This window comes from Anabrus simplex, chromosome 2 (genome assembly GCF_040414725.1).
Source record: "Anabrus simplex isolate iqAnaSimp1 chromosome 2, ASM4041472v1, whole genome shotgun sequence".
Classification (NCBI taxonomy): Eukaryota; Metazoa; Arthropoda; class Insecta; order Orthoptera; family Tettigoniidae; genus Anabrus; species Anabrus simplex.
The window spans coordinates 378,124,923-378,147,147 of record NC_090266.1 but is presented as its reverse complement, the minus strand read 5'-3'; the positions used below and the strand labels follow the sequence as shown (position 1 = coordinate 378,147,147).

The 22,225-nt window shown below is 40.0% G+C and overlaps 1 protein-coding gene across 1 annotated transcript in view; it reads right to left on the bottom strand.

The window, feature by feature from the left end:
• Positions 1-22,225, bottom strand: part of Bruce (BIR repeat containing ubiquitin-conjugating enzyme) — a 1,406,664-nt gene that overhangs the window by 1,059,578 nt on the left and 324,861 nt on the right. Inside the window, exon 20 of the mRNA XM_068225988.1 lies at positions 10,199-10,357. Within this exon, the coding sequence (XP_068082089.1) occupies positions 10,199-10,357 (159 nt within the window). The remainder of the gene's footprint in view (positions 1-10,198; positions 10,358-22,225) is intronic.

The window sequence follows — 22,225 nt, the reverse complement described above, 5'->3', positions numbered from 1 at the left end:
CAGTAATTCAGAGGGAATGTCATCAATTCCAGGTGCCTTGTTAGTATTTAGATCGCTCACAGCTCTGTCAAACCCTGGCCTCAAAATTGGATCTCTCGTTTCATAAGCATCAACAGACTCTTCTTGTTCCAGAACCAAATTATCTACTTCTCTATCTTGATACAACTGTTGGATATGTTCCTGCCATCTTTCTGCTTTGTCTTCTTTGCCTAGAAGTGGCTTTCCACCTGAGCTCTTAATATTCAACACCTAGATTTCCTTCTCCAAAGGTTTCCTTGATTTTCTTGTATGCAGCGTCTACCTTTCCTAGAACCATACAACCTTCGACATCCTTGCACTTCTCCTTCAGCCATTCTTCCTTAGCTACTTGCACTTTCTATCCAACTCATTCTTTAATCGCCTATATTCTTTTCTGCCCTCTTCATTTCTAGCATTCTTGTATTTTCGTCGTTCATCAATCAGGTCTAGTATCTCCTGAGTTATCCACTGATTCTTAGTTGATCTTTTCTTCCTTCCTAACATTTCTTCAGCAGCCCTGCTAACTTCATTTTTCATGACTATCCACTCTTCCTCTATTGTGTTTCCTTCAGCCTTTTCATTTAGTCCTTGTGCAACATGTTCCTTGAAACAATCCCTCATGATCTTTTCTTTCAACTTGTCCAGATCCTATCTTTTTGCATTCTTTCCTTTCCTCAGTTTCTTCAGCTTCAGATGGCATTTCATGACCAACAAGTTGTGGTCAGAGTCCACGTCTGCTCCTGGGAAAGTTTTGCAATCCAACACCTGGTTTCTGAATCTCTGCCTAATCATAATGAAGTCTATTTGATACCTTCCAGTGTCTCCAGGTCTCGTCCACGTATACAGCCATCGTATGTGGTGTTTGAACCAAGTATTGGCAAGGACTAAATAATGATCAGTGCAGAATTCAACCAGCCGACTTTTCGTTCCTTTGTCCCAATCCAAATTCTCCTACAGTACTACCTTCTCTTCCTTGACCTACCACTGCATTCAAGTCTCCCATCACAATTAGATTCTCATCACCTTTTACATATTGTATCAAATCTTCCATCTCTTCATATATTCTTTCGACTTCCTCACCATCCGCTGAGCTAGTAGGCATATAGACCTGCACTATTGTGGTGGACATTGGTTTGGTGTCTATCTTGACAACAATAATTCTTTCACTATGCTGGTTGTAGCAGCTTACCTGCTGCCCTATTTTCTTATTCATTATTAAACCAACTCATGCATTTCCCCTGTTTGATTTTGTGTTGATAAATCGGTAATCGCCTGACCAAAAATCCTGTTCTGCCTGCCAACGTACTTCACTTACACCAACTACATCTATCTTTAGTCTATCCATTTCCCTTTTCAGATTCTCTAATCTACCACAACGATTCAAACTTCTAACATTCCATGCTCCGACTCGCAGAATGTCAGTATCCATCTTCCTGATGATCACCCCCTCTCGTGTAGTCCCCACGCGGAGATCCTAATGGGGGACTAGTTTACCTCCGGAATATTTTACCCGGGAGGAAGCCATCATCGGTACATCATTCATACAGAGAGAGCTGCATGGCCTCGGGAGTTAGTTACGGCTGTAGTTTCCCGTTGCTTTCAGCTGTGTAGCAGTATCAACATAACTAAGCCATGTTGAGTATTATTACAAGGCCATATCAGTCAATCATCTAGACTGCCGCCCTTGCAACTTCCGAAAGGCTGCTACCCCCCTTTCGATGAACCATTCCTTTGTCTGGTCTCTCAACAGATAAACATCCGATATGGTTGCACCTGCAGCTCGGCTACCCGCATCATTGGGACCCGCAAGCCTCCCCACTGCGGCAAAGTCACATGGTTCGCAGGGGAGGCAATATTATACTATTCGTCCATAAAAGTGACAAAACTGATGTGCACTGTTGATTATAGGTTATGAAATATATAACATCAAAATTTGTCGAATTCACAAATTGCTTGTAAGCTTGACCAGTGTATAATAGGGCAATCGTCCAAACGTAAGCAGGGACTCTGTCACTTGGTGATGAACAAACTTTGGTGACATGCAAATGGTAATTTTATCAAACTTTACATAAGAAAGTCTGTTGACAGATTCTTTCTCCTCCTGCCTGCACTCTAGTGCACTCAGCTGTTTCACTGCTGCTTGTCATTCTGGTTGCGCTCCTTGTGTTTCTACATACATTCATTATCATTATAGACTGTTATGCCTTTCAGCGTTCAGTCTGCAAGCCTCTGAGAATTTACTAAACGTCGCCACAATCGATTTGCAACTAGTGTTGTGGCCTCATTTAGTTCTATACCTCTTATCTTTAAATCGTTACAAACCGAGTCTAACCATCGTCGTCTTGGTCTCCCTCTACTTCTCTTACCCTCCATAGTAGAGTCCATTATACTCCTAGGTAACCTATCCTCCCTCCTCTGCAAACCATGTGACATTGCCGCGGTGGGGAGGCTGGCTTGTCCCAATGATGCAGATAGCCGAGCCGCAGGTGCAACCATATCGGATGGGTATCTGTTGAGAGACAGGTTCATCGAAAGGCGGGTAGCAGCCTTTCGGTAATCCCAAGGGCGGCAGTCTAGATGATTGACTCATACGGCCTTGTAATAACACTCAACATGGCTAAGCCATGTTGATACTGCTACACGGCTGAATGAAACAGGAAACTACACCCGTAACCACCTCCCGAGAACATGCAGCTCTCTCTGTATGAATGGTGTACTGATGATGGCTTCCTCCCGGGTAAAATATTCCGGAGGTAAACTAGTCCCCCATTCGGACCTCCAGGTGGGGACTACACGAGAGGGGGCGATCATCACGAAGATGGATACTGACATTCTGCGAGTCGGAGCGTGGAATGTTAGAAGTTTGAATCGTTGTGGTAGGTTAGAGAATCTGAAAAGGGAGATGGATAGGCTAAAGTTAGATGTAGTTGGTACAAGTGAAGTACGTTGGCAGGAAGAACAAGATTTTTGGTCAGGCGACTACCAAATTATCAACACAAAATCAAACAGGGGAAATGCAGGAGTTGGTTTAATAATGAATAAGAAAATAGGGCAGCAGGTAAGCTACTACGACCAGCATAGTGAAAGAATTATTGCCGTCAAGATAGACACCAAACCAATGCCCACCACAATAGTGCAGGTCTATATGCCTACTCGTTCAGCATGTGATGAAGAAATAGAAAGAACATATGAGGAGATAGAAGATTTAATACAATATGTAAAAGGTGACGAGAACGTAATTATGATGGGAGACTGGAATGCAGTGGTAGGCCAAGGAAGAGAAGGTAGTACAGTAGGAGAATTTGGATTGGGACAAAGGAACGAAAAAGGAAGTCGGATGGTTGAATTCTGCACTGATCATAATTTGATCCTTGCCAATACTTGGTTCAAACACAACAAACGACGGCTGTATACGTGGACGAGACATGGAGACATTGGAAGGTATCAAACAGACTTCATTATGATTAGGCAGAGATTCAGAAACCAGGTGTTGGATTGCAAAACTTTCCCAGGAGCAGACGTGGACTCTGACCACAACTTGGTCATGAAATGCCATCTGAAGTTGAAGAAATTGAAGAAAGGAAAGAATGCAAAAAGATGGGATCTAGACAAGTTGAAAGAAAAGAGTGTGAGGGATTGTTTCAAGGAACATGTTGCACAAGGACTAAATGAAAAGGCTGAAGGAAACACTATAAAGAAAGAGTGGAGAGTCATGAAAAATGAAGTCAGTAGGGCTGCTGAAAAAATGTTAGGAAGGAAGAAAAGATCAACTAAGAATCAGTGGATAACTCAGGAGATACTAGACCTGATTAATGAACGACGAAAATACAAGAATGCTAGAAATGAAGAGGGCAGAAAAGAATACAGGCGATTAAAGAATCAAGTGGATAGAAAGTGCAAGGTAGCTAAGGAAGAATGGCTGAAAGAGAAGAGCAAGGATATCGAAGGCTGTATGGTTCTAGGATATGTAGATGCTGCATACAGGAAAATCAAGGAAACCTTTGGAGAAGGGAAATCTAGGTGTATGAATATTAAGAGCTCAGATAGAAAGTCACTTCTAGGGAAAGAAGACAAAGCAGAAAGATGGCGGGAGCATATCCAACAGTTGTATCAAGGTAAAGATGTAGATAATTTGGTTCTGGAACATGAAGAGGCTGTTGATGCTGATGAAATGGGAGACACAATTTAGAGGTCAGAGTTTGCCAGAGCTGTAAGTGACCTAAATAGGAACAAGGCACCCCTGAATTACCGACTGCCTTAGGAGAAACCAGCATGGCAAGGTTATTTCATTTAGTTTGCAAGATGTATTGTGATAGTACATATATCACACCCCCGAATTATATGTAGAAGTTAGAGATATTATTGTCCGTATTCGATTTATTATTATTATTATTATTATTATTATTATTATTATTATTATTATTATTAGTATTTCATTTATATATTTTGCCATTTATATTGGTAAGCTGGAAGATATCCACATATGTAGGTATGAGTAATTTGTTTTGCACGAGTGGGAAAACATTGCTTTAATAACTCTGGTAATTTGAATGAGTCATCTGGCTACCCCAGTGTGTGTTGTGATGTACTTGTGTCAGGAAATTCCATTAGTCATGTATATATCCCAGCCTGATGAGATGAGGTTGTTGTTGTACCAGGGAAATTTGATGATTCATGTAAAACTCCCGAGTGTTTGTTTATAACTTGGGAGAAAGAAGAGGTTCACTCATGATTGGCTGGCAAGCACCAATCCAGACGTATCACCTGAGAGGAGGGGGATGTTGATGTCTATAAAGGTTGATCATACGGCGGCAACCGAGGAACATTGTAAAGGAGACATTGTAAGGATGATTGTAGAGGTGATTGTAAAGGAACGAGAAGGAAGATAACTACAACTACAAATGACGCACTGTACTGGAAGGAAGTGGTGCTGATACACGGTACTGGAGTGACACGGCTGCAATGGACTGGACTTCAAACGTTCATGGAGCGTAGTCTTGTTATGTTCGTGGAGAGTGCTTGCGCATTAAGTATGGTAGCACTTGTGGCGGCTTAGCATTATATGTTGGTGAAAGCTATCTCAGACTTTCCATAAATTATGTTGAGGATCGACAGACGTGTGTATATATCTTTACAACAAGTGTTAAAATTTGTGAACACAGTAGTACAAGGTACAGTATCTGTGTGATGTGATAACTGCCGATTATGAGAATCGGTAAGTCGAATTGATATAGAGACAGTGAAGGGTATTTATCTTCATACATGTACATTGTTCATCGGACTATTTATAAATGGTCGCTTAGTTCTCGCTTTCGTTTTCCCAACAATTTTCATTATTATTGTTGTTGTTGTAAATATGGAGTCTTCCAGCAATATTTTATGTGTGTATTATATGTATAATGTTGTATGTTGATGAGGTGCTCATGCACGGAATTTGTTAAGAATATAGTTAGCTATTTTAGAATCAGTGTTATTGATGAACCTAGGTGCAGTTCCTACCTAATTAGTCGTTTTTAGGAGGTTAGGTAAGGCCTGCAGCAGATGTACCAGTACGCAGCATTATGTACACGCCCTGGGATATACAGTTTATCATGCTCTTATCTAAATTCGAGGGATCCATTCTGGTGAACTCTGGCGCCCATACTACGGACATTTCGGTTAATTATGCTTATTAATTTTATTAAGTTTTTGAGTAATTTTATTTATATATTTTTATTCATGATTTTATTTATTATTAACATCAAAAAAGTTACAGTATGAGACAGGAGAAGTCCCATCCGATTTTCGGCAGAATATTGTTATACCTATTCCCAAGAAAGCCGGTGCTGACAGGTGTGAAAACTACCGCACCATTAGTTTAGTATCCCATGCCTGCAAAATTTTAACACGTATTATTTACAGAAGAATGGAAAAAAAAGTTGAAGCTGAGTTGGGAGAAGATCAATTTGGCTTCAGAAGAAATGTAGGAACACGTGAAGCAATCCTGACTTTACGTCTGATCTTAGAGGATCGAATCAAGAAGGACAAGCCCACGTACATGGCATTCGTAGATCTAGAAAAGGCATTCGATAATGTTGATTGGACCAAGCTATTTATATGATTCTGAAGATGATGGGGATCAAATACCGAGAACGAAGAATTATCTACAATCTGTATAAAAGTCAGTCTGCAGTGATAAGAATCGAGGGCTTTGAAAAAGAAGCAGTAATCCAGAAAGGAGTGAGGCAAGGCTGCAGTTTGACCCCTCTCCTTTTCAATGTTTACATAGAACAGGCAGTAAAGGAAATCAAAGAGAAATTTGGAAAGGGAATTACAGTCCAAGGAGAGGAAATGAAAAACCTTGAGATTTGCCGATGATATTGTTATTTTATCTGAGACTGCACAAGATCTCGAGAAGTTGCTGAATGGTATGGATGAAGTCTTGGGTAAGGAGTACCAGACGAAAATAAATAAGTCCAAAACAAAAGTAACGGAGTGCAGTCGAACCAAGGCAGGTGATGTAGGAAACATTAGATTAGGAAATGAAGTCTTAAAGGAAATAGATGAATATTGTTACTTGGGTAGTAAAATAACTAACGATGGCAGAAGTAAGGAGGATATAAAATGCAGACTAGCACAAGCAAAGAAGAGCTTTCTTAAGAAAAATGAATTTGCTCACTTCAAACATTGATATTGGAATCAGAAAGATGTTTTTGAAGACTTTCGTGTGGAGCGTGGCATTGTATGGAAGTGAAACATGGACGATAACTAGCTCAGAAAGAAAAGAAAGAGAACAGAACCTTTTGAAATGTGGTGTTACAGATGAATGCTGAAGGTGAGATGGATAGATCAAATCATGAATGAAGAGATACTGAATCGAATTGGTGAGAGGAGATCAATTTGGGTAAATTTGACGAGAAGAAGAGATAGAATGATAGGACACATCTTAAGACACCCAGGTCTTGTTCAGTTGGTTTTTGAAGGAAGTGTAGGTAGTAAGAACGGTAGGGGTACACCAAGGTATGAATATGACAAGCAGATTAGAGCAGATGTAGGATGCAATAGTTACGTAGAAATGAAAAGGTTAGCACAGGATATGGTGGCATGGAGGGCTGCATCAAACCAATCTATGGACTGATGACTCAAACAACAGCAACAAACTATCCTCCCCCATTCGCCTCACATGACCCCACCACCGAAGCCGGTTTATGCGTACAGCTTCATCCATCGAGTTCATTTCTAAATTAGCCTTTATCCCCTCATGCCGATTACCCTCCTGCCATTGTTCCCACCTGTTTGTATCAGCAATCATTCTTGCCACTTTCATGTCTGTTACTTCTAACTTATGAATAAGATATCCTGAGTCCACCCAGCTTTCGGTCCCGTAAAGCGAAGTTGGTCTGAAAACAGACCGATGTAACGATAGTTTCGTCTGGGAGCTGACTTCCTTCTTACAGAATACTGCTGATTGCAACTGCTAGCTCACTGCATTAGCTTTACTACACCTTGATTCAATCTCCCTTACTATATTACCATCCTGGGAGAACACACAACCTAAATACTTGAAATTATCGACCTGTTCTAGCTTTGTATCACCAATCTGACATTCAATTCTGTTGAATTTCTTACCTACTGACATCAATTTAGTCTTCGAGATGCTAGTTTTCATACCAAACTCGTTGCACCTATTTTCAAGTTCCAAGATATTAGACTGCAGGCTTTCGGCACAGTCTGCCATTAAGACCAAGTCGTCAGCATAGGCCAAACTGCTTACTACATTTCCACCTAACTGAATCCCTCCCTGCCATTTTATACCTTTCAGCAGATGATCCATGTAAACTACGAACAGCAAAGGTGAAAGATTACAGCCTTGTCTAACCCCTGTAAGTACCCTGAACCAAAAACTCATTCTACCATCAATTCTCACTGAAGCCCAATTGTCAACATAAATGCCTTTGATTGATTTTAATAATCTACCTTTAATTCCATATTCCGCCAGTATAGTGAACACCTTTTCCCTCGGTACCCTGGCATATGCTTTCTCTAGATCTACGAAACATAAACATAACTGCCTATTCCGCTCGTAGCATTTTTCAATTACCTGGCACATACTGAAAATCTGATCCTGACAGCCTCTCTGTGGTCTGAAACCACACTGGTTTTCATCCAACTTCCTCTCAACGACTGATTCAACCCTCCCTTCCATGATGCCAGTGAATACTTTGCCTGGTATACTAATCAATGAGATACCTCGATAGTTGTTGCAATCCTTCCTGTTCCCTTGCTTATAGATAGGTGCAATTACTGCTTTTGTCCAATCTGAAGGTACCTTACCAACACTCCAGGCTAATTTTACTACTCTATGAAGCCATTTCATCCCTGACTTCCCACTATACTTCACCATTTCAGGTCTAATTTCATCTATTCCTGCTGCCTTATGACAATGGAGTTTTTTTTACCATCCTTTCCACCTCCTCAAGCATAATTTCACCAACATCATTTTCCTCCTCCCCATGAGCTTGGTTGTTTGCAACACCACCAGGATGATTTCCTTTTACATTGAGAAGATGTTCAAAATATTCCCTCCACCTCTCCAGTGATTTCCTGGGATCTAATATGAGTTACCTGAATTACTCAAAACACTGTTCATTTCCCTTTCCCTCCCTTCCTAAGATTCTTTATTACTGTCCAGAAAGGTTTCCCTGCTGCTTGACCTAACCTTTCCAGGTTATTACCAAAATCTTCCCGTGACTTCTTTTTGGATTCAACAACTACTTGTTTCGCTCTGTTTCTTTCATCTCCGTACCAATCCCTATCTGCCTCGGCCCTTGTTTGGAGCCATTTCTGATATGCCTTCTTTTTACGTTTACAGGCTGCTCTCACTTCATCATTCCACCAAGATGTTCGCCTTTTCCCATCTTTACACACAGTTGTTCCTAGGCATTCCCTTGCTGTTTCTACTACAGCATCCCTGTATGCCACCCATTCACATTCTATATCCTGAACCTGCTTACTGTCTACTGTTCGAAACTTCTCACTAATTATATCCATGTACTTCTGTCTAATTTCCTCGTCCTGGAGATTTTCTACCCTTATTCGTTTGCAGACAGATTTCACTTTCTCTACCCTAGGCCTAGAGATACTTAGTTCACTACAGATAAGATAGTGGTCTGTATCATCAAAAAATCTGCGAAAACCTCTTACATTCCTAACAGATTTCCTGAATTCAAAGTCTGTTGAGATATAGTCTATTATGGATCTGGTACCCCTAGCCTCCCATGTGTAGCGGTGAATAGCCTTATGCTTGAAGAATGTATTCGTAACAGTTAAACCCATACTAGCACAGAAGTCCAGCAAACGCTTCCCGTTCCCATTAGCTTCCATATCTTCCCCACATTTACCAATCACCCTTTCGTATCCTTCAGTTCTACTCTATGTACTTGTGTCTAATTTCTTCGTACTGAAGATTTTCTACCCTTATTCGTTTGCAGACAGATTTCACTTTCTCTACCCTAGGCCTAGAGATACTGGTAACTCAGCACTTAAAAGGTTAAATTAGGCTAGGTGATACTGTTTGAACAAGAAAACTGAAACATTCGCCACAGAAGCCACTGGAGTTATACTACTACAATTTTTGAGAATGAAACTGAACATACACGTTCACGTTGTCTTAGAATCAGAAAAATAACGAGTACGCCATAGTACGGAAATTTGTGAAATTGCAAGTTTTGAACAAATGTTTCCTGTTACGTACTGATTTTAATCTGTGTGGGGTGTTTTTCCGAGACTTTTCCAAAAATCTGAAATAATGACAATCTGCTATAGCGAGTAAATTTTTTGCCGTTATGAATTCTCACTATAGCAGACTTATAATATATAACTTCTTCTTGAAGAATTTGAATTAATCTGCTTATTTGACTGTCAGCGTATGTACTATTATTTAATTAATCTACTGCAGCTGGATATTATTAATAGGGAGAAAAGTAGGTTTTCTTAAAACACAACAGAGGGCAGCAGAAATTGTTTGTACTATGAGCAGTGAAGAAGTAAATCTAGACCTAGACTTACTTCCCTACCATGAATAAGGCTTGGAGACAATACCTCATGAAACTTGTTGAAAGAACAAAATGTATCATTGAAAAAATTACACCTAACTCAGTTTTTCTGATGATAAAAAAACCTTAAAATTAGAAAAACAAACCTGCTTCAATTCTTTCCATTTTTGAGCCATCGCTGGAAGCATGACACTTGAAATGTAGAGGCATAACTTCCAACAAACCTTTAAGGTAAAATTTGGAAGAGAATTGTCCGAATTGTGTTGATTTACTTGCAGCATCATTTGGAATATCAACTCCAATTGCTGTAACAACAAACAGACATTACAAACATTTTGGGCAGATGTGCAAAGTTATCAGCACAGCAGGTAACATGTAAGACCTCATGTCCTCCATAGTATATTATGAAACGTTATTTTTTTAAATACACAGAAGTTCCATAAATCAGACTAAAAACACAGAACAGCATGAAGTATATATGAATATTACCCTTCATATTCATTTAAAATACAGTTTTAAGAATGTTTTAAACAAACATGCAAAGTTTCAGTCTTAACAATAACATTTAATTAAGGAAAATAAGCAGGTATCATAAAATTGACAAAAATGGTGCAACAGCAGAAACTCTAAAATAGTTCCAGTGTTACGCTAACCTTAAAAATAGGAGTACATTTTACGTATGTTAAAATACCAAAGTTCATTACCAAGCCAGCAGAATATCTTAGTGTCATTTTACCCATTTTATTAAATGTCAATCACGTCGAAGCCAATTTCTAGTAAGCTACTGATTGCTAGGTTCAAGACCAAGATCAGGAATGTGACCATTATCCTATGCTATGCACCTACAGAAGAATCGGAGTTGGAAAGAAAGATAGAAAGAAAGAAAGAAAGAAAGAAAGAAAGAAAGAATTCTACCAAATGTTACGAGATGCCACAATGAAAAAAGAGCAAGGAGGATATTCTCATTGTTATGGGAGACTTCAACGCAAAGGTTGGTTCAAAAAATGAGGGACTGGATCATATCATGGGTATACACGGTCTTGGCGAGATGAATGAAGATGGGGAAAATTTTATGGAATATTGTGCCAGCCAAGACTTTGTGATAGGTGGCAAGCTTTTTTCCACACAGCTGGTGTCACAAGGTCACGTGGGTGTCTCCTAGTCAAGTTATGGAAAATCAAATTGATCACATTGTGGTGAGCAGGAGGTTCAGAAGAAATTTGAAAGTTGTTAGGAACAAGAGAGGAGCGGACATTGGCAGTGACCATCATCTTGCTAATACCAATATAAATGGTACGTTATTGGACATTATAAATTTTCCAGTTAACTAATTCCTGGTTGCCAGCGTTTCACCCCCGTATATTGGTGGCTCCAGGTAGTCTACGCAGCGGCCTCCACGGTATGCACTAGCCATGCGTCTTGGTGGGTGTGCTACGTACCAACTGATGAGCCCAACTTGGCACATGGGGCCAAAATGGTGGCAACCAGGAATGAGTTAGCTTTAAAATGTATAATGTCCAATAACGGACCATTTATATTGGTATTATAAATTTACTCATTCAGGACAAATATTTCAGGTTCCCTCTGGAAGTCCACATCTATATCATCATCTTGCTCTCGCAAACTTGCGTATAAAGATTGAGGCAGTCCACCAAAAGTTCTATATTCAGCACAAGAAGTGTAATATTGGTAAACTAAAGAATCAGCAGACGTTGCAACAATTTCACCTGGAACGAAGCAACAGATTCCAGGTGATGGATTCTGAAATAGAAAAGGATGTAGAGACTGTATGGAGCGAGGTGAAGAACATCATTATGAAAACAAGTGAGAAGCAGCTCGGGTACAAAAACTACCTGTGGAAAGAATGGATATCTGATCATACCTGGGACAATATAAATTACAAGGAGGAGATAAAGGGCAAGCTAAATATCTGCAAAACTAGACAGCAGAAGGCTCAAATACAGGCAGAGTATTCGATAGCAGACAGGGAGGTAAGGAAGAGTGTGCGCAAGGATCATATGAAGTGGATTGATAAGCAGGCAGAGCAAGCAGAACAAGCTGCAAAAAGGAGGGATATGAAGGAGCGTTATGGCATCAAAAAGATGCTTTCAAAGAAAGGTTTTATGAAAACTAGGCATGTGAAGAGCAGAACAGATGAGATCCTCACTACGTGCAAACAACAGCTGAGTAGATGGAGGGAACACTTTGCCGGGTTTTTCAATACAAATGTGGGACTGGAAAATGAGGGGCGAGGAGAATATGCATAAGAAGCAGAATGTGATCCAGGCATCAGCCTTGACTCTCCAACCCAGGGTGAAAGCACTGACGCAGATGAAAAATGGGAACGCACCAGGTCTGCACATTTCAGCAGAAATTCAGAAAGCAGACCTTGACACTACAATCAAATTGCTGGACCCGCTTCTAAAGAAGATATGGAAAGAGGGGAAAATACCAACCAACTGGAAGAAGGGGTTGATATTCAAGTTACAGGAAAAAAAAACGGGGATACAACTAACTGAGACAAATGGAGGGGTATCATCTTGTTCTCCACTCCAAGCAAAGTGCTGTCGTGAGTCATCCTGAATTGCATAAAGGATTTGGTAGAAAGAAGGCTTCGAAAGGAACAGGTGGGGTTTTCGCAACATTGCAGCTGTGTGGATCTCATCAATACACTCCGAATCATCATACAGCTGAGTGTGGAATGGCGGAATACCCTCTACCTTGCATTTGTGAACTTCAAGAAAGCCTTCGAGTCTATAAATTAAAGAATCGTGTGGAAGACCCTCGAGGAATACAGAATTCCATCAAAGATCATCAAGGTCATGAAAGAGATGTCCGTGGGATACGAGTGTCAGGTTCTTCATGAAGGAAAACTAACAGAAAAAATAATCTTCAAGTCTGGAGTGAGACAGGGGTGTGTCTTTCTCCCACTCTGTTCCTGTTGGTTCTGGATAATGTGATGAAGAGTGTAATGGGAATATGGAAGAAGGGTGTTCAATGGGGGATGAGGGACAGGCTTGAACATCTTGACTTCGCGGACGACATTACCTTATAGCACGGCGGTACCGGGACATAGAGGAAAAACTGAGTAGGTTGCAGAAGGAAGCAGAACATGCAGCTCTCATGATCAACACAAACAAGACCAAAGAGACGAGAATTAATTTGGATGTCATGACCAGCTCGACAGTCAATGGAAAGGAAATTGAGCGAGTTGAGTTCTTCCTCTACCTTTGAAGTATAGTTGCATTGGATGTCGGAGCAAAGGTAGATGTTCAAAGCTGTATACAGAAGGCAAATGGTGCTTTTGTCCAGCTCTATCCTGTGTGGAAGAATACAAACACCTCCAGGAAGACTAAGCTTAGCCTCTTCAACAGCTATGTTAAGTCGATTCTTCTATACGGCTGTGAAACATGGAAAGTTACAAAAAAGATCAACAACCAGTTGCAGGTGTTCATTAATAGATGTCTGTATCGCATAACAAATGTGAGGTGGCCAGACATAATCTCAAATGAAGAACGTTGGACCATGACCAATCAGTAGCCGACTGACATCCAGATCAAGGAGAGCAAATGGCACTGGATCGGGCATACATTAAGGAAGCTGGATGGAGCAGTTGAGAGTGCAGCGCTGGATTGGAACCCTCAAGGCACCAGAAAGCGAAGTCAGCCCAAGAAGACCTGGAAGAGAACGATCTTGGAGAAACCAAACATCCTCTTTGACTTTCTCATCACGGTTTTTAAAAGCATCAAGTTCTCATACACAACACCCCTCTCGCACTATATGCCCCTACCACATCACCCTCCAGACTCGCCTTAAACACCTTCCCCTCATTCCCACGTTCCCCAAGCCCCTCCCCCTTCCCCTCCTACTGATACCTCTGCTCCGTCTTTGCTTACACACTTGCCCCAGTTCTCAACTCCACTCCACACGTTAAGCTTCACGGCACGAATGAAAGGTGAGCCTCATACCATTTTTGCTTTATTATGTCTTGCCTCTTTGAGCCTTCTGCATACCAAATTGGGTCTCCTTCTTTCTTTAGGCCTCACGTTCTGCATCGGACTGAGAAATCTTGGTCCTGCACACTATCATAGGACCCACATGTATACAGCTATCAACCTTATGACGTGCCGGTACAACATAAGCTTAGAAGACTCTGTCAAACAACAACAGTAAAAAAAGTTGCATCCGTCTTTGGGACTCATTTTACCATGTCACAATGAGTCAACCATCAAGATTTTAATATATTTATCAAGATTTTAACTCACATTCAATCATAAACTTAACATTAGAATGAGTGATTTCAACATCAACATTGCATAAGACTATTACGCCGCTAACGCGCTGTAAACACCGCTACCTATTTTAGATATAATTTTTTCTTTTTAAGTGTTAACTCTCCTTATATGAATTGTATCAATATGTGTATATTGTTGTATATATATAACTTTGTCCTCTTGCTCGGTTTATGTGATAGGCTGATGATGACCAGGGAGAAGATTTTTATGTAATTACACATTATTTTTGCACAAGTTTTAACACAAGTTACAAAGTTCATTATTCCTATTGTGCATCCCCAAGTGTAAAAACTTAATCTATTTCACATAAAAACACATACAGTATTTTCACATTTTTAAAATCTAAATACATATTTTAAGAAAATCTATAGTAAGCACATAAAACGGCAATATTTGTTAATCAATAAAATTTAAAATGCTTCTGTGTTATGAAATAATGCTCATATTTTCATTTTACACTTACAGTGTTGTTTTAACAGTGTATTCAACATCATGTATCTGAATGTTTCAGCTATTTATAGACTTCCCTCCAGAAGTTCTAAAACTTACTGGTTTCTGGCTGTGTCGTTAAATTTAGACAGCGATTTGATTTCCTGCACAAGATGTTTCCTTGCACGATGTCATTCCAACTCGCTTTTATGAATCAGCCCACACAGGTTTTGTCTATAGAATATCAGCGAAAGGCAATCACGGAGAGATAAGGTGAAGTAATACCATTATGACATGGGAGACTGGAAAGAATATTGCCCCACCATTGGGTAGTGGGATCTCATCACTCCTAAAAATAAGGTTATCTGTTCGGGGGTCCATATATCATTCCCATGGTCGTGTGATTTTGTATGATTTCTAAGAAATATTTCCTTCAGTGTCCGCTGCTATTCCTTTTATTGAAACAGTGATTCACCGTAAATGCGTGCCGTAACTTGCAAAATAATGCCAAAACAGAAGTCGAGTACAAGGTCGCGTCTTCAACTATATGTAGTGGAATTTAAAAGCATTTTCACTACGATGGAAAAGTATTATTTTGCCAACTGTGTAGTAAAACAGTAAGCGCAGATCAACGTTCTCAAGTAACCCACCATGTCTGGAAGTAAGCATACTGCGGCTGCTTCGCATGTGCTTTTGCGACAATTACTAATAGCTGAACCGGCTACTTCAAATGCATACGTACATACACTATCATTAAAGCCTGGTATGCCTTTCAGCGTTCAGTCTGCAAGCCTCTGTGAATTTACTAAACGTCGCCACAATCCTCCATTTGCAACTAGGGCTGTGGCCTCATTTAGTTCTATACCTCTATCTTTAAATCGTTAAGAGACTGAGTCTAACCATTGTCGTCTAGGTCTCCCTCTACTTCTCTTTCCTTCCACAACCGAGCCCATTATTCTCCTAGGTAACCTATCCTTCTCCATTCGCCTCAAATGACTCCACCACCTAAGTCGGTTTATGCATACAACTTCATCCATCGAGTTCATTCCTAAATTAGCCTTTATCTCCTCATTCTGAGTACCCTCCCACCATTGTTCCCACCTGTTTGTACCAGCAATCATTGTCGCTACTTTCATGTCTGTTACTTCTAAATTATGAATAAGATATCCTGAGTCCACCCAACTTTTGCTCCCGTAAAGCAAACTTGGTCTGAAAACAGACCAATGTAAAGATAGTTTCGTCTGGGAGCTGACTTCCTTCTTACAGAATAATGTTGATCGCAACTGCGAGCTCACTGCATTACCTTTACTACACCTTGATTCAATCTCACTATATTACCATCCTGGGAGAACACACAACCTAAATACTTGAAATTATCGACCTGTTCTAGCTTTGTATCACCAATCTGACATTCAATTCTGTTGAATTTCTTACCTACTGACATCAATTTAGTCTTTGAGAGGCTAATTTTCATACCATACTCACTGCACCTATTTTCAAGTTCCAAGATATTAGACTGCAGGCTTTCAGCAAAATTTACCATTAAGACCAAGTCGTCAACATAGGCTAGACTGCTTACTACATTTCCACCTAACTGAATCCCTCCCTGCCATTTTATACCTTTCAGGAGATGATCCATGTAAACTACGAACAGCAGAGGTGAAAGATTACAGCCTTGACTAACCCCTGTAAGTACCCTGAACCAGGAACTCATTCTAGCATCAATTCTCACTGAAGCCCAATTGTCAACATAAATGCCTTTGATTGATTTTAATAATCTACCTTTAATTCCATAGTCCCCCAGTATGGCGAACATCTTTTCCCTTGGTACCCTATCATATGCTTTCTCTAGATCTACGAAACATAAACACAACTGCCTCTTCCTCTCGTAGCATTTTTCAATTACCTGGCACATACTGAAAATCTGATGCTGACAGCCCCTCTGTGGTCTGAAACCGCACTGGTTTTCATCCAACTTCCTCTGAACGACTGATCGCACCCTCCATTCCAAATTACCAGGGAATACTCTGCCTGGTATACTAATCAATGCTATACCTCGATAGTTGCTGCAATCCTTCCTGTTCCCTGATGCAGGCCCATCTAAATATTCCCAGTATTATTTAGATGTGTGAAGAGCATTTGTTTGTAACAACATTCCTCTTGGCAAAATAAATAATCCGGTACTGAGAAATTTCCTAACAAAGTACATTAATTTTGAGCCTCCAGACGAATCCACATGAAGGTAAAACTATCTCCCAAAATATTATGAAGAAACTTTACAGAGAATTACAAGTAACAACTCATATCCTTGATATCTATGCTTTTACAGAGAATTCGGGCAGTATGTGATAGCGGAAAACTGTGGGTGAGCATTGACAAAACCACTGATTCAAGTGGCAGAAAAGTAGGAAATGTTGCAGTTGGTGTGTTGAAGAATGACAAAACCGCTTGTGAACATTCTTATTTGCTAGAATGTAAAGAAATGCATGCTGCAAACCATGTCACTGTAGCTAGGTTATTCAATGAAGCCATGCACTTACTTTGGCCATAAGGTATAAAATACGACCATGTATTGCTTCTCCTTACTGATAGAGCTTCTTGAGCACGAGTAGTTATGTGATATTTAAAGGAAAATAATTTGAATTTGCTATCACGTATTTTAAAGTTTTTCAGCACATAAAAAATGTTTTTCACATTTTTGGCACATAAAAATCCGCTCCCTAATGATGACACTAAAAATGAGTCGGAACTGGTACTGCAATAAACATGTTGTTACATAATCCTGTGCAACAGAATTGTATTATTATTGAAAAGGTGGAACCCTTGAATTCAATTTACCTTTGTGATTCTCAGTTCAATACGGAACAACTATAAAGTGTTTAATGTTGACCTTTCATTTTACACTATTGTACAATCCTTGATAATGAGACATTACCATCGAAAGGCCAACAATGTAGCCTTGCTATATATATATATATTGCGCCCTGGTGGGGGTGTGATACGCGTCATTCAATTGTAATTAATTATTGAGGAATATATATTTCATTTTCAGGAGCAAGAATATCTTACTTTACATATTGTAAGTACAGACTAGGCCGTGTGATTACATCAGTGGATCCCAAGTTATTATGGTATTGTGCAACCTGCCACAGACTGTTGTCTCCACTAAGATTAAGAAATACAATGGCCAGCAGAATTAGAATTCTCAGAAACTGTGACGAGGGGGAAGAGTAAGGCAAGAGTTATTTCCAAGTCAGTGGAAAGGTTTCAGAGCCGGGGGGCAAAATTATAGTGCGACACACCAGATGGTCCGTGTGCAGAATTCCTAGAAATGATGTAAGGGGATCTCCAAATAACTAGCGAGGGCTGAAAACAAGGTTGGTACTTAAAGAAAAAAAAATATGAAACTTCTCAGTCCCGCGTAAGCTGGGACCAATCGTAAAATTTGCAGACCAGAAGCAGGTACGACAACTTCGTATTGTAAGAAGCACTATCAACGTTAATTCCACGGATTAAATTTATAGAAGGAAGTGATTTATAAATTCGAGATAAGGTGAAATTTATAAGCCTAACCAAATAATTAAAGTTGAAGTTATTAATTGAGGGAGATTGACTGGCGTAATTCTGAGAATTCATGGACGCTATCCGTTGATTGGCTGCAGGCAAGAGACGCTATAAAAGGGCGCGAAATCCCAGGCTGGGATACAGGAGCTAAATTCACTATTATATCAATTACCAGCGAACAATATTATTTGAGAATTGGCATAGAGGCTAAAATAACATAATTACATCAGTGGATCCCAAGTTTAAGCCACTGGCTGGGCCACAAATAGTGGTATGAGGATATTCGAACTTCGTGCCCTAAGATGACCTCTCGTGAACTTGGGCGAGAGGGGAGTCGAATATAAATACATGGTCGTGGAGACGGAAGTATCTTACTTGTGAAGAGTTGTTCGAGCCGTTACAACACCAGGGTGCGTACTTACTTGTGATAAATTGTTCGTACTGTTACTACGCCAGTACGTGTGTGTAGTCACTCGTGGAATATTGTTTGAGGTGTTACGTAGCATGGTGAACCATGACGTGAAGTAGTTCATATTACAGTCTTGAACAGTATACCAGCAGGAGTTCGAATATATAAAGAATTCATTAAATCAACACCTACAGATAGGAGTGTGAGCTTCTATATCAAAAATAGGAAGTACGTTACGTGAGAAGAGTCGTGGGTGTTCGACGGAATTTCACCAAGTAAACAGTCAATTAATAACTGATACCTGGTCAGCTACGCGAACGTGAGATGGGGAAATCGAGTGTGCGCCGAGCCGCTGAAAGTGATACCGAGGTATTACGTGTTCCTAGTGTCCGGGAAAGGAACTAATAATGTATATTTACATTAAGTAGGCTAGATAAAAGGCCAAGAGTGTTAAATTTATATGTGAAAGTTAGAGTGCAAATTATTACAAGTGCACAGGTTATTTGTTTTGTTTTTATAAGATTTAAAATGTGTAAGAATAAAAAGTGTCAAGGATTACCTCTTCAAGCTGGCATGAATACCAGTAGGATGCAGTGCTAAAACCCGGATGGGGCTAGGCTCCTCATCCGGTTTAGCAAACTACAAGCTAAGATGAGTACCCCATAATATATATTTGTGGATTGCTATCGTTAGCGGGAGGAAACCATATTCTTTCATTATGGTAACTTGATTGTGAAATGAAACATGTCCGGCTCGTATAATTTCAGAGATAGATAGACAAAGGGACAAATTAAAATGTACAATATTAGATCAAGCAATCAACATAATTATGATTATTTAATAGAGTAGAGTAGGGTTGATTTATTTATTCAAGTGCTTGAATTGTTTGAAATTATATGGAGCATGTTTCACGTAAAGATAAGATAAATATTCATCTTAGAAGTGCTCAAATGTGGTTTTCAGTTATCGGAAACTTTATAGATATTAAGGTATGTTGTAAGAATATCCAGAGGTAGAGTGTTGCCAAGTGATTTTAATTGTTGTGGGACGGAATGAAGTCCACTGAATTGCCTCTAAATATCTATGATTATTTGTGCCGCGAAGTTTCGCCAGTGGACAGAAATATAATAATCAGTAGAAGTATCGCAGTGATAAATGACATTGGGTAATGTGTAAATCCGTATTTATAGTACATACATACATACATACATACATACATACATACATACATTATCATTATAGACTGTTATGCCTTTCAGCGTTCAGTCTGCAAACCTCTGAGAATTTACTGAACGTCGCCACAATCCTCGATTTGCAACTAGTGTTGAGGCCTCATTTAGTTCTATACCTCTTATCTTTAAATCGCTAGAAACCGAGTCTAACCATCATCGTCTTGGTCTCCCCCTACTTCTCTTACCCACCATAACAGAGTCCATTATTCTCCTAGGTAACCTATCCTCCTCCATTTGCCTCACATGACCCCACCACCAAAGCCGGTTTATGCGTACAGCTTCATCCATCGAGTTCATTCCTAAATTAGCCTTTATCTCCTCATTCCGAGTACACTCCTGCCATTGTTCCCACCTGTTTGTACCAACAATCATTCTTGCTACTTTCATGTCTGTTACTTCTAACTTATGAATAAGATATCCTGAGTCCACCCAGCTTTCGGCCCCGTAAAGCAAAGTTGGTCTGAAAACAGACCGATGTAAAGATAGTTTCGTCTGGGAGCTGACTTCCTTCTTACAGAATACTGCTGATCGCAACTGCGAGCTCACTGCATTAGCTTTACTACACCTTGATTCAATCTCACTTAATATATTACCATCCTGGGAGAACACACAACCTAAATACTTGAAGTTATCGACCTGTTCTAGCTTTGTATCACCAATCTGACATTCAATTCTGTTGAATTTCTTACCTACTGACATCAATTTAGTCTTTGAGAGGCTAATTTTCATATCATACTCATTGCACCTATTTTCAAGTTCCAAGATATTAGACTGCAGGCTTTCGGCACAGTCTGCCATTAAGACCAAGTCGTCAGCATAGGCCAAACTGCTTACTACATTTCCACCTAACTGAATCCCTCCCTGCCATTTTATACCTTTCAGCGGATGATCCATGTAAACTACGAACAGCAAAGGTGAAAGGTTACAGCCTTGTCTAACTCCTGTAAGTACCCTGAACCAAAAACTCATTCTACCATCAATTCTTACTGAAGCCCAATTGCCAACATAAATGCCTTTGATTGATTTTAATAATCTACCTTTAATTCCATAGTCCCCCAGTATGGCGAACATCTTTTCCCTCGGTACCCTGTCATATGCTTTCTCTAGATCTACGAAACATAAACACCACTGCCTATTCCTCTCATAGCATTTTTCAATTACCTGGCACATACTGAAAATCTGATCCTGACAGCCTCTCTGTGGTCTGAAACCACACTGGTTTTCATCCAACTTCCTCTCAACGACTGATCGCACCCTCCCTTCCAGGATGCCAGTGAATACTTTGCCCGGTATACTAATCAATGAGATACCTCGATAGTTGTTGCAATCCTTCCTGTTCCCTTGCTTATAGATAGGTGCAATTACTGCTTTTGTCCAATCTGAAGGTACCTTACCAACACTCCATGCTAATTTTACTACTCTATGAAGCCATTTCATCCCTGCCTTCCCACTATACTTCACCATTTCAGGTCTAATTTCATCTATTCCTGCTGCCTTATGACAATGGAGTTTATTTACTATCCTTTCCACTTCCTCAAGCATAATTTCACCAACATCATTTTCCTCCTCCCCATGAGCTTGGCTGTTTGCAACACCACCATGATGATTTCCTTTTACATTGAGAAGATGTTCGAAATATTCCCTCCACCTCTCCAGTGATTCCCTGGGATCTATTATGAGTTCACCTGAATTACTCAAAACACTGTTCATTTCCTTTTTCTGTCCCTTCCTAAGATTCTTTATTACTGTCCAGAAAGGTTTCCCTGCTGCTTGACCTAACCTTTCCAGATTATTACCAAAAATCTTCCCATGACTTCTTTTTGGATTCAACAACTACTTGTTTCGCTCTGTTTCTTTCATCTACGTACCAATCCCTATCTGCCTCGGCCCTTGTTTGGAGCCATTTCTGATAAGCCTTCTTTTTACGTTTACAGGCTGCTCTCACTTCATCATTCCACCAAGATGTTCACCTTTTCCCATCTTTACACACAGTTGTTCCTAGGCATTCCCTTGCTGTTTCTACTACAGCATCCCTGTATGCCACCCATTCACATTCTATATCCTGAACCTGCTTACTGTCTACTGTTCGAAACTTCTCACTAATTATATCCATGTACTTCTGTCTAATTTCCTCGTCCTGGAGATTTTCTACCCTTATTCGTTTGCAGACAGATTTCACTTTCTCTACCCTAGGCCTAGAGATACTTAGTTCACTGCAGATAAGATAGTGGTCTGTATCATCAA